Source organism: Pelophylax lessonae (assembly GCF_965119305.1).
Source record: "Pelophylax lessonae genome assembly, chromosome: 1".
Taxonomy (NCBI): Eukaryota; Metazoa; Chordata; class Amphibia; order Anura; family Ranidae; genus Pelophylax; species Pelophylax lessonae.
This window is the reverse complement of record NC_138768.1, coordinates 534,751,514-534,765,577: the sequence shown is the minus strand read 5'-3', so window position 1 is coordinate 534,765,577 and position 14,064 is coordinate 534,751,514. Positions and strand designations below refer to the sequence as shown.

At 41.8% G+C, this 14,064-nt stretch overlaps 1 protein-coding gene across 4 annotated transcripts in view; it reads right to left on the bottom strand.

Annotated features, from left to right (window-relative positions):
* The window catches only part of HNRNPD (heterogeneous nuclear ribonucleoprotein D), a 35,625-nt gene that overhangs the window by 5,531 nt on the left and 16,030 nt on the right, over positions 1-14,064 (bottom strand). For all 4 annotated transcript variants that reach the window (XR_014225906.1, XR_014225907.1, XM_082272293.1 and 1 more), the window contains exons 2-6: positions 7,669-7,837; positions 4,684-4,845; positions 4,413-4,544; positions 1,399-1,501; positions 1,160-1,303 (exon numbers count right to left, since the gene is read on the bottom strand). Coding sequence is in view for 2 of the 4 variants with exons in the window: in XM_082272293.1 (XP_082128419.1) it covers positions 1,160-1,303; positions 1,399-1,501; positions 4,413-4,544; positions 4,684-4,845; positions 7,669-7,837 (710 nt within the window). In the remaining 2 variants the exon portion in view is untranslated. The remainder of the gene's footprint in view (positions 1-1,159; positions 1,304-1,398; positions 1,502-4,412; positions 4,545-4,683; positions 4,846-7,668; positions 7,838-14,064) is intronic.

Sequence of the window (14,064 nt, the reverse complement as noted above, 5' to 3'; positions counted from 1 at the left end):
TCACAGTAAGAGTGGGTTAACAACCTGTCAATTTCCCATTGGGGAGATTCCCCTTAACTTCCCGTCACAAAGCCAAAACAGGAAGGGAGAAAATCCCTTATAAAGGTGATGGAATCCTGGAGTGTTACCAAAACTAGCGCCCCAAATGGAAGATTTTCCCTCTATTCCTGTTCTGGTGTCAACCCAAAATTTGGGATAGTTTTTACTTTCACTTTTGATAACCTGGACAAGAATTTTAGGTCTAATTGCTCTCCATTCTACCCCAAAAATATAGTTTTGCCTTTAGTGACACTATTTTGTTTACTGCCACTTTGAATAACCCAATGCATCTGTTTCCCTGGGTGTGAGAAGTAGATGCATGCTCTGGCAATCCTCTAAACTCGTCTCTCCCAAATTTTATTTATTTTTTGTATTCTAAGGCCTCTTTCACACGGGCGCTCCGTATGTCCGTATATCAACCCATCCGTTTGTGGGTGATATACGGACATAATGCATGTCAATGGGATTGCAGATGTCAGCAGGTGACCATTCGCTGACATCCGATTTGCGTCCCTTCAGTTCTGTTTTTTTGGAACGGAACAGAACCCTATTTTTTCCTTCAGTTTAAAAAAAGAAAAGGAAGCAAAATCGGATGTCAGCGGCGTCATCCGCTGACATCCGCAATCCCCATAGACTTACATTATGTCCGTATATCATTCGCAGATGGGATGATATGCAGACATACGGACTGGACAACACAAGTGTCATCCGTGTCCGTAAAAAACAAATAAAAAAAAGTGCCGGAGCGGATAGCAATACGGTCCGCTTCGTGTGAAAGAGGCCTAATGAGCGTCAGGTCATTCTCCACCACGCGGCTCATTCAAGTGCAAAAAGTTCGGATTAGAGAAGAGCTTGGAGGATGCCTAAGCTAATCTCGAGGGAGCAGGGCTTAACCTTCATAACTTGTAAGCATTTACATTATTCTAACTGCAAAACAGACCCATATCCCAAAATCTCAGACCCAAAAAATGATGAACAAAGAGAAACCCCTTTGAGAAATAAACTTAATGCATAAAAAAAAAAGAAAAGGACCTAGCTTTGACAAAATGCAGAAACTCTTGTATTTAATAAGTATTTTTTTGTTACAACACACAAGATGCATGTTCATATAGATACTCACTACTGTAATCTCCATAGCCATAGTAGTTATATCCAGTGTAGTCATAGTTTCCATAGCCTCCATAGCCCTGGTTGTTGTATCCATAACTACTGTAGCTTGGATTCCAGTAACTACTATATCCCTGGTTCCAGTTCTGGCTTGCGGCTATTGAAACAGGTACCAACATATTTAGAAACGATTAGCAGGTTAATCAGAAATATGACCCAGTAACATTTTATTTAATGGCTTAATGCATTAACCTCCTCTTCCTCTGGACCTCGTTGAAGACCCTCCGCCTCTTACTCCCCACTGTTGTTGCTGTTGTTGATACTGTTCCTTTGAAAGCGCTAATTTGATTTCACACTAAAAAAAAAAAAAATCAAATAAAAACATTCAGGCTAAAGAGAAGGCATACACACACCCCTAAAAAAAAAAATCATATTCACCTTTCTTTTTACAGCACATTATTTAGGTCATTCTTTATAATCACTATTTCATAAAAGGACATTTCCACGCATATGCACTTTTGGTGAGTTTCTGGATGCACCCAGCATGCACTTGTGAAACTTAGCATGTGACACAGAAAACACACCAAGAAGCATGCAGGACTTTTAAAAACACTGCAGTGGTGTGAGGAGTCCCATATGATTTAAAGCCAAGTTCCACCCAAAAGCGGAAGCTGTCAGTTTCACTGCTAGTTTCCCCTTACCTTGAATGATGGCGGCAGCACCTGAGAGCCGATCCGAAAATCGGCTTTGGGTGCTGCCATCGCATGAACCCTGGATAATATTTTAAAAAGTCAGCAGCTACAGTACTTGTAGCTGCTGACTTTTCATTTTTTGTGGGGGGTGTGGAACTCCTCTTTAACCACTTAAGCCCCGGAAGATTTTACCCCCTTCCTGACCAGGGGGTTTTTTGCGATTTTTTACTGCGTGACTTTAACGGACAATTGCGTGGTCGTGCGACGCTATACCTAAACAAATTTCGCGTCCTTTTTTTTCCCCACAGAGCTTTCTTTTGGTGGTATTTGAACACCTGTGCGATTTTTTGATCATGCGCTATAAACAAAAAAAAAAAAAAAAAAAAAAGCGTAATTTTTGCAAAAATAACAATATTTTTCACTTTTTTTTTTATGTGAAATTCCCCCCCCCCCCCCCCAAAATGTAAAAATCTAAAATTTAACATTTTCGGCCAAATTGTTTTATGCTACATATGTTTGGGAAAAAAAAAAAAAAAAAAAAAAAAAAAAAAAAAAAAAAAAAATCGCAAAAAGCGTATTTTGATTGGTTTGCGCAAAAGTTATCGCGTTTACTAACAAAGGGAAAGATTTGTCATTTTTGGTGGTTTTTTTTTTTAAACGAGTAATGGTGGCGATCTGCGTTTTTTTTTGCGGGACTGCGACGGACAGATCAGACCCTTGACTGACATTTTTGACACTTTTGGGGGTACCAGTGACATTACTGCAGTAATCAGTGCTATATATATGCACTGTTACTGCAAAAATGACACTGGCAGGGAATGGGTTAACTGTATTGGACAGGGAGGGGTTAAGTGTGTCCTAGGGGGCGTGATTCTAACTGTAGTGGGGAAAATGCTATTAGTGTAAAAACAAAGATCAACGGTTCTACATAGTAGAACCGTCTGATCTTCATTTTTACACAGGAGAGAATGACAGGCGGCTTGTTTACATAAGCCGCTCTGCTTTTCTCCCGCTGTACCGACAATCGGTCACACGCCCGCACTCCTCCCTGAACGAGCCTCAGCGGGCGCGCGCTCGGCCGCTATTGGCTCTAATAGCAGTGACAGGCGAGTGACGTAGACCTACGTCACTCTGCCTGGCCGGGGCTGACTGTCGCAGTAAATATACTGTGAGCAGTCAGCAACCGGTTAAATAGATTGCAATCACGTTGTATTTTTTGCATGGTAAAAATGCATCAGTGTGAAAGCAGCCTTAGACTTGCCTTGGGCTCCTAAGCATTAGCAGGTGTTTAAAACCTAGTAGTACAGCTATGCCATTTCTCACTGTGCAACCATCCAGAGGTCCCAACAAAAGATTTTCAAGGTGCTGGGATCTCCGGAACAACCTGGACTCCCTGCTTACATCACTAAGTAAGCCACCATAATATGCATCAACAACCAAAAATTAATAAAGGCCTTTTACTGTTCTGCCTTGGGGAAGCTGCACTCAAACTAATCCAGTTCACTGCACCCCCCATGGCCCACTGTTTTTTCACTCCTTTTTTTTTTTTTTTTTTTTATGCAAAGGGGCCTTTAATGGTTTAGAAATGAAAAAAAGTCTGCAACGGGAAGTGCCAAAAATCGTGAGAGTTTAGCAGCTGAGCTAGTTTTTTTATTTTAGGCTGTGTTGAAGTCCGGAATATTTGAATGTACACCCAAGCTAGACTTGGGCTTTAAACTATGGTTTGAGATATAGGCGGAACATCCTGTCCAGGAATCCACTCTCAGTCCTTGCATATCTACAATAATTCTGTTGCATCATGCCAACCGCAACAAACCTCTACTGTCTTATTCCAGGGAGAAACAAGATGTGAACTCACAAGACAAGAAAGCCATGCTGACGTGGTCACAGAAAATCCCAAAACGTAATAGCCTGTCAAATGGCAGTACTATAAGGTCTTAAAGCGGAGTTCCACCCTGGATTTTTTTTTTTTTTTATACCCCCGGGACAGTCAGGGCTAGTGCATTCCACAATGGCTAGCCTCTGATCTGTCCCGGGTTGCACTTACCTGTTAGGACAAATACTTACCTTGCAAACGTCTTGTCCAGCGCTGCCATCTCAGATGTGGGCAGCTTGAAGCCAGCGCGTCCTCTTCGGCGTCTTCTTCCGCCTTCTTTGGTCCCACGATGCTCTGCGCCGGCCCCGACGTCACTTCCGGGTCGCGCGCGTCATCCCTCCACAGCTTCTGGGCATGCCCAGAAGCTGTTTAGAAGGGGATGATGCGCGGGACCCGGAACTGACGTCGGGGCCGGTGCAGGCGCAATGATTCCTGGGAGCTATGACGTCCAGCTCCCAGGAATCATTGCAGAGCCAGGAAGTGACGACGGGCCGCGGCCGAGGAAGGAGGAAGAAGGAAGTAAGGTAAGTATATTTTCTTCGCTACGAGGGAAGTAAAAAAAAAAAAAAAAATATGCGATTATCCATTTCTTTTTCAGGTGACCCGGAGCGAGAAGATGGAGGCAAGTATAAAAATAGGGTGGAACTCCACTTTAAACGTTTGTTTTACTTTACAGTTTGCCCTCCAACTCAACATACTTTACTTAAGCCAATATTATGGTACTTCTTTTCCATGATTTTTTTCACTGGCTCTTCTTCCGTAAAGGTGATGAAACAGAAGCCTCGCCTTTTGTTAGTCTTGTTGTCCATGGGTAGCTCAATTGATTCAACCTAAAGGATTTGGATTGTAAAGTGAAAAAAGAAAGAAAATAAAAAAAGGTTATGCCCATATATCCAATGCCCGTTTAGCTCATCATTTTTTTTTTTTTTATTAAGATTACTTTACAGGTTGATAAAAAGCAAAATATACCTCCCCAAATGTCCCAAAGTATTCCCTTATTTTATCTTCTGGTGTGTCTGGTGATAAACCTCCCACAAATATCTTCTTCACTGGTTCCTTTGTCTTCATTGCCTTTGCCCTTTTTGGATCGATGACTTTGCCATTCAGTTTGTGCTCTTTGTGTTCCATCACCTGCAGCAAGAAGCGGACTAAATGTCACATTCAGATGCAATGAGGAGCAGCAGCTGCTATCCATGACCACTGACAGAAAATTAGAAATAAAAATGCTTTGTTCTGCAACACCTAACCAAAGCTCCCCTACTGTGCTACCTCTATTGCTCTCATGCTCAGATGTGAGCAGAAATTAAAAAAAACAAAAAAAAAAAAACCAAACACTACACAATACATCACTTAATAGAAAGGAGGATGACAATAGAAAAATTGAGTTATGACTGATGGTATCAGCCCTAACTGCAGTAAACCACTTCAAAGCCACAATGAATACAGGTGCACCTCCAAAAAAAAAAAAAAAAAAAAAAAAAAAAAAAAAAATTAGATCACCATGAAAAAGTGAATTTCAGTAATTCAATCTAAAAAGTGAAACTCGTTATATAGATTCAGTACACAGTTTATATATGCCAAGCATTTCTTTTTAAATTTTGATTATGGCTTACAGCTAGTGAAAACCCAAAATTCAGTAGCTCAGACAGTTAGACTATTGGGAAAAGTTCAATATTGTAGACCCATGGTGTCACGCACTAATCAGCGAATTAACTCAAAAAACACCCATAAAAGGGTTTCCCCGAGACTTTAAATGGTCTCTCAGTCTGGTTTCAGTAGGTTACAGTGTCATAGGGAAGAATGCCGACTAGACCGTTGTCCAGAAGACAGTCATTGACACCATCCACAAGGAGGGCTAAAGAAGCTGTCTGTTCACAGTGTGCTGTATCCAAGCATATTAATGGAAAGTGCAGTGGAAAGAAAAAAAAAAGTGTTAGAAAAAAGGTGCCCAAGCAACAGGGATAACCACAGCCTTTGGGACTGTGACGCAAAGGCCATCCAAGAATTTGGGGGAAGATTCACAAGGACTGGACTACAGCTGGTGTCAGTGCTTCAAGAGCTACACCACACAGTCGTATCCAGAACATGGGCTACAACGGTCTCATTCCTTGTGTCAAGCCACTCCTAAACTAGGGACAACATCAGAAGAGTTTTCCCTGGGCAAAGGAGAGAAAGGACTGGACTGCTGCTCAGTCGTCCAAAGTCCACCTTTTGAAAGAAAGAAAACTTTTGCATTTCATTTGGAAATCAAGGTCCAAGAGTCTGGAAGAGTGGAGAGGAACAGAATACGAGTTGCATGGGGTCTAGTGTGAAGTTTCCACAGTCAGTAATGATATGGGAAGCCATGTCTGTTGGTGTTGGTTCACTAGATTTTATCAAGACAAAAGTTAGCGCAGCCCTCTACCAGGGAATTCTATAGAACGTCGTGCTTCCCTCTGCTGACCAGCTTTAGGCCCCTTTCACACACTGAGTCGATCCCCGGCTGAGCAGGCGGAGACACAGCTGTCAGGTCCCCATTCTTCTCTATGGGGGAATCGGATGGGAACGGACCGTCTGTCCGTTCTCATCCAATCCACCAGACAGATGGAAAATAGGGTTTCCATCCTTTCGGTTTTGACGGATCGGATGTCAGCGGACATGTCTCCGCCGACATCCGATGCCCCATAGAGATGCATTGGGCGTCCGTTCAGATCCGCCAAAAAAACTGACAGGCGGATCTGAAGGAACTCCCTGTGTGAAAGGGGCCTTATGGCGATACGGATTTCATTTTCCAACAGAACTTGGCACCTGCCCAAGTTTTACTGATCATGGTGCTCAATTGGCCAGCAAACCCGCCTGACATAAATCCCATAGAGAATCTGTGGGGTATTGTCAAGAGGAAGATGACAGACACCAGACCCAACAATCCAGATGAGCTGAAAGGCACTATCAAGCAACTTGGGCTTCCATAACACCTCAGGAGTGCCAGAGGCTGATCGTCTCCTCCACGCTGCATTGATGCAATAATTAATGCAAAAGAAGCCCTGGCCAAGTATTGAGTGCATACTATATACTGTACATGGACATACTTTAGGAAGCCAACATTTCTGTATAACAAAATCCTTTTATTGATCTTCTGTAATATTCTAGTTTGAGATACTTAATTTAGGGTTTTCACTAGCTGTAATCCATAATCCAAATTAAAAAGAAAGAAATGCTTGGAATATATCACCCTGTGTGTAATTAATCTATACACTATAGGAGTTTCACTTTTTGAATTGAATTACCAAATTAACTTTTTGATGATATTCTATTTCACCTGATTTACACTCATTAAAGCGGAAAGTCTGCAGTTAAAGCACATCGTGTGTTTCATTTCAAACCCATTATAGAGCCAAAAAGATTAGAATTGTGTCGATGTCCGAATATTTATGGACCTGACTGTATTACGGTCTTGAAGTGGTGGTACTCCTCTTGAAAAAGATCATTGTAGATTCTGGTGTTAGGGGTGCCTAGGCACTTTAGTACCTACAGCCTCGTATTTGTATATCTGCAGTGTAAGATCTAAGGAACCGGTGCCATTGATATACAAATATGAGGCTGTAGGTACTAAAGTGCCACAGAATGCTTTGTATTTTGTTAATGGGTTCACATAATACAAACGCTGATAGGGCTGGAGGAGTGGACGGGAGGGCTGGAGGAGTGGACGGGAGGGCAGTGTGGCTGCAGGAGCTGAGATCAGAAGGTCCAGCACCAGGACGGGTAGCAATAGCTCAGTAACCAATGTAAATTGTAAATTAAATAGGCAAGTCCGAGGTGGTATACACTTCATTGGACTTTACCCATAGCAAACCAGCGCATTTTAAAATGTGGCAAAATTCCTGGAGTTCAGGCTAAAAAAAAAAAAAAATTCAAACTGTAAAGAGGGCCCAAAAAAAAAAAAATACTAGACAAATACTAAAATGAGTACTTTACCTTGTCTACACCTTCTGATTCCTTAAACAATACAAAACCAAAGCCTCTGGAGCGTCCAGTGATTGGGTCTAATTTCAAAGTGCAGTCTACAACTTCTCCAAATTTTGAAAAGTAATCCTTTAGATCTTTCTTTGTAGTGTCCCAGCTTAGACCACCTATAAACATCTTACTGCAAAAAAAAAAAAAAAATAATAATAAAATGTATACTTTTTATGTAAAAACAAACTTCTACATTTACAGGCATGTAAAGCAATATTATATTCCATCTCCACTGCAAAAGATCTCACCATTCATTAAGCTTCTTAAACTATGAGAATACCAAATGTACAGTATTTTATGTGGGATATATCTATTAAAATAAAAAATCTGCATGTACATCGCTGTAAGGTGTCTTCGGTTTTACAACAAAAGGCACAGTTTACACTTTAACTTTATAAAAGTGTAGACGCTTTCACTTTCAGTTCTCCAATAGAACTGAACAATTCTGGACAAAATGAGAATAACGATTTTTTTTTTGCTTAGAATAAAGATCACAATTATCGGCGTAACATCTTTCACCTTATACAAAAAAATTGGGCTAACTTTACAGGTTTAGTTTTTAATTTATTGAAGTAATTTTTCCCCCAAAAAAAAAAACTGCGTTTGAAAGACCTCTGCGCAAATACAGTGTGAAGATATTGCAACGCCCTCCATTTTATTCTCTACGGTCTCTGCTAAAAAAAATTAAATAAATAAATACATATGTTTGGGAGTAATTTCCTAGCAAAAAAAATAAAATACTGATTTTAACTTGTAAGCAACAAGTGTCAGAAAAAGGCTTAGTCTTTAAGTGGTTAAACTGACCTCATTTGCAGAAGAAGTTCATCCCTGTGATCTCTAAAAAGAAAAGAAGATACAATGTTTCTTTTTATCTCGCTTTCAGGGCTGAGCTGCAAATGTTGTTGATGAACATTACTGGCTGCGTTTTTTTTGTAAACTGAGCAGGAGAACTGCTCTGCACTTGGTACATGAATCATGGAAATGCTGGGTTAAGATCGTGATCGCATTTTTTTTTTAACAATTGTTGATGCAGCTCTATTATTTTCCATAGAGAAGTACATTATTATCTATACAACTGCAGCAGCTTGTTTGACTGTGTCCAAAATGCAACATTCCCTAGCATGTGCTTATCTATTCATGTCAAAATTATAACTGGGTGTTATAAATTTCAGTTGTACCGACACAATCACAATTTTTCTAAGGAAATCATCTTTTTGGTTGCAAGTTACTGACAACTCAAAAATAATTTTTAGATTCAAAAATTTCCTAACAAAAAATAGTTCTCCCAGGAAACACAGTCAATAGATTTGTATACTAAAGGTTACTCCATGTGTCAGACTGACAAGAAATATTTTTTTTTATTTCTGTATGAAAGTATCCACTAAAGTCTTGAGATAAGGAAAACTGGGATCTGAACTGAAACCGTAGTAGGGAGGCTCAGATTAACAACTCTACAAGAAATAAAATACATCACAATCTACAGTTGAGAAACAAAAGCCTTGGGCTGGCCATACATTATACAATTTTGCTTTAGATTTACTAAAACCATGTAAAAAAAAAAAAAAAAAAAAAACCTAACCACTTTCAATTTGTATGCAGACAGGCCCTTGCACTACATAGCTGAAGGTTAATCTATTGGAAATTGAAGAAAATAGTTTAACCACATCAGCTCTGGAAGATTTAATCACATTCACAACCAGGCCATTTTTATTTATTTTTTTCTATTCGGCACTATGCCAATTTACTGGCTTGCCCATCTGCAGGCCCAGGACAGACATGGCGGGTGCTGGCGGCTGTGGGGGGGGGGGGGGGGGGGGGAGACGAAGAGCAGAAACATGTCCACTCTCCTCCCCGTCTTGATGTGACCGGGAAAGCGACGTTCCTTCTGGGTCAGCATCTAAGTGTCAACAGGTAGCTCAGCCAGGAAGAAATGTTTTGCAATGCGATCTGCATTGCAAAACATTCAGTGGAGCCCAAAGCAGACTGTGTCTTTTAAACCCTGCATATCTTAGTAAAGAGAACCATTTAACTAAAAATCATCACATAGGGGACTTTGTCCCCTATACAAGGTAAAAAAAAAAAAAAAAAAAACTTCCATCCAAGCACAACCCCTTGACCCCCCCCCCTCCGTAAAAAAGGTTTGAGGCTCCCACCTCCACACGCAAACGCATGCATTGGGGGGCACCTACGCTTGAAAGCATAGATTGCGATACACATTACGTATAGCTGTGCACGCCGGAGTGAGAGCAATAATTCTAGCACAAGACCTCCTTCGTCACACTAAAATTATACCTACAGGAGGCCTTTGAAGCGTTACCTATATAAAATATAGAATACTAAAGTTCGTCCTCATTTCACAGGCGTACACAAATTTAAAGGTTTAGCATGTTAGATATACATTTACTCGGCGCAAAATCGCCTTTAAATTTTACCAAAAATTTAGGTAATTTATTGTGTTATTTGCTGTAAAATTCACTTTAGTGTGTTTTTCACTGACATTTTGCATTTCCTAGACCTTTGCGGTAGGATGTGACATAAAAAAAATTAAATACCAATATTTTATTCTCTAGGGTGTCTGCTTTTAGAAAAATGGGATTTTTGACTTGCTGTAAAATCCATTTCTCTGATGTTCATTGACAGACAGCTCCTGATCTTCTTAACCATGGGTTATACTGGCCCCCTACAGGAGAAGGACAATAGGCAGAAAAAAAAAAAGTCTAGCTACGCCTATGGGCAGTCCCAGGAGGTATACTCCCTCTCTCTACTATAGGTGCTCAGTTGTTACAAGCAGTGTCAGAGGAATCTTCCTAGAAGTAGGTTTCCTAGCTTTTAACAGCGTTGGAGACACCAATTCACGACTGTAAAGCAGGACAGAAGATTGGTCCTTGGAACAGGAGATCCAACCTGAGAGGAAGCTTCCAAGGAACTTCAGCGACCAGATGCACCAGAATGGCGTACAAAGCCTGGCGAGGCCAGTCCAGGGCCTCGCCAGAAAAACTGGAATCCCTTCGGTCTCCATCCTGCCTAGAAGTCTTGGCAGAAGCTTAAGAGGAGGGAAGGCAAAAATCAGATGATACTGACCCCCACAGGGCCACCAGCGCATCTGTGGCTTTCGCAAGAGGATTCCGTGACCAAGCCACAAACCTCTGCACCTGTCGAGCCAGGAAGCCAACAGATCCACCTCAGGATTGCCCCACCGGAGACACAACAAATGAAAAACCTCCAGATGAAGGGACCATTCCCCTTGGTCCAAAGCCTGCTGATTGAAGTAATCCGCCTGCCAGTTTACACCACGGGAATGTATATGCGGAGAGGGCTGGAATTAACTGTTCTGCCCACCTTAAAATGCCAGCTACCTCCAGAGCCACCAGGACACTTCTTGTGCCCCCCGGTGACTGACATAAGCCACGGCCGTGACATTATCCGATTGAATACGCACTGGACATCCCTGAAGACGATCCGTCCAATGTTCCAGGCACAGTCCGATTGCTCGGAGTTCCAAGACATTGATCGTAGTCTTGACTCTTCCATTGTCCGGGAGTGCTACGTCGCAGTAAATCGACAGCGGGCGGTCCGGAAGCGGTTAATGATATTGAGCAGTATCATTACATATAAACAGTAAATTTAGCACAATTTTCTTTGTGCAATTTTAAAAAAAATGACATTACACTGAGAATCATGATCTTTATTCCAAGAAAAAAAAAAAAAAAAATAGAGATTCTCATTTTACCCAGAATCGTGCAGCTCTACCAGGAACCAGGTGGGCATGGCTCCAGACAGAATCCCTCCCCATCGGAATGGGGGGGGGGCTGTTGGCCAGGAGAAACACTGCGACTCGGGCCGAGACCCGGTCGTGTGCGACCTCGCAATCCAGCCCCCTTCTGGTGGAATCTATGTACGCGCACGCTGGCCAGACTAGCGTGATCACTGGATCTAGATTATCCAGCCCGTCGCCCAGTCCGGAAGTTGATTATAGATCTCACAGAAACAAACCAACCAGGAGAAGAAAAAAAATTGCCAGGATTAGAGATCCCAGCAATGAACTAGGTCCTTACTCCTGACTAGAAGATGCACATTATGGATTCATAGACTATAATAACGTTTGACAGATCATGAAAAGAAGGTTATAACATTTTGAATCACCTCACAAGATCCAACATGCCAAATAGAGCTAAAATTCTGCAATCCGCAGGGAGGCATGAGCTTTGCTGATTGAATAATTCTACTTTTGAATAAGCAGTTAGTGAGTTGGACCTGAGCAGAGAGATCACTTCCCCAAAGGGGAGAAAGGGTCCATTTCCACATAATCCTGGTAGTGGACAGGCTTTTCCACAGAGACTGTGGTTGTTTTCAACAGAAAAAAAAAAAAAAAAACTGACACATTTGATACATCTGGAATACATTTTGTGGACTTAAACTGAAAGTTCAAATAAGCTTAAAGTGTTACTAAAACTCACAACCATAAAATCTTTCTGCATATGCACTAAAGCATGCTTGTTATATTCACCATGGAATCTAAGGGGTTAATCCTCTGCATTGTGTACAATGGCAGTTTGATCAATATCTTTTCTGATCCTTCCCTTCTTCCACAGGCTCCAATCCATTTCCTGACAGAACAGCCTTGGGGGCACTCTACACAAGCTCAGTCTGGTGTGTATTGCAAGTGATCTGCACAGGGCCAATCAGCACTGTCCAGGCATAAGGTCAGGGGTCAGGCAGCCTCAGGACAGTCTGAGGAGAATGAAAACTCATCCTACAAGCTTTACCAGGACACTGATAGGAATTGCAAAAAAGACTGCTATATACTGCTGATGAGAAAAGTTAAGCAGTTTATATTTACTAAAATAATTGCATTTCTAAGTTCTGTGTACTGTGGGAGGCCAGATATAGAGAATGCAGGCTCCTAGGTTTAGTAACTAAAAAAGGTCTTTTCACAAGGATGCCCCCACGAAGCAGGATCTACTTGTTCAGCAGGGGGGGGGGGGGGGGGAAATCTCTGCCCGCTCTCATATGGGGCAATCATATGAAAAACGGACCATCTGTCCATTTCCATCCGATCCGCCAGATGGATTGGTCCCTGTCCTTCCTTTTCTGGCTGACAGGATCGGATGGCGACATGTGTCTGCCAACATCCTCCACTCCAAAGAAGATAGACTGGAGGGTCTGACCAGGTCCCCAAAAATAAATATATAATATACACGAGAGGCAGACCTGATCGGATCACCCAAGTTAAAATGGGCCTTAGCGCTTGGTTCACACTGCCACGACTTGGGATTCGACTTGTGAGACCCCCCCCCTACCGCCCCAGAGTTGCATGGCATGTGAAATCCCATGTTAGGCAATGAGAGCCGTCCTAATTAGCACTACTGAAGTTGCTCCAACTTTAGAAAAGATCCCTGTTCTACTTCAAGACGACCCTATTCAACTTGTGCCCATAGACTTAATTTAAGTCATCTCAAAGTTGGATCCTCATCTATATCGCTTCAAAGTTGCATTAAGCCAGATCAAAGTAGTACTCATGTCGCAGCGTAGGTCACAGTAGTGTGACCCAAGCCTTAAACATACCATGTAAGCCAACGTTTCAACTCCAGTCCTCAAGTACCCCCCCCAACAGGTCATGTTTTCAGGCTTTCCATTATTTTGCACAGGTGATTTGATCAGTTTCACTGCCTTAGTAATTACCACAGTTTTATCTAAAGAAAATCCTGAAAACCTGAACTGTTAGGGGTACTTGAGGACTAGAGTTGAGAAACATTGATGTAATCAACAATGTCAGGAATTCCTAAAGAGTGTCACAGACCCCGTTTAGAATGGTACAATAATGTACTGCAGGCTGGAGTGTCCATACCACAGACATTCCGTCATCAGTGCATGTTCAGCCTAGTGACACAGCTTGCTGGGAAGCAGTCAGATGTGTAAGTTACAGAATAAGGAATGTGTTCCTTATTATAATGCCTTGTTATTGCACTGGTAAAGTAGTAATGTTGTATATAGTAGTCTCCATTGAGAGAGGTCCACTCCTCTACTGCAGGGTTTCTCAACCTTTTTTCAGTGAAATCACCCTTCAAAATTATGGGTAGTCTCTAGGCACCCTCAAATTATGGACAGCCTTGAGTCACACCAATCTACAAAGTAAAAAGCTATTCTATTTTTACATAAAGCAGCAACATCCACACTTGTAGGACACCCAATGTTAGAGAGGATTCTTCCAAAGCAAATACACTTTTGCACGCTAGTATTGCAATGTTTCTCTTCATTCTTTTCTCCATCACTCAGCTAATGGGACCCCAGCGCTGACAGAGAAGGTCGGGGGGGGGTACTAAATAAGGATGCTGTGCAGAGGACGGACATCCTCCT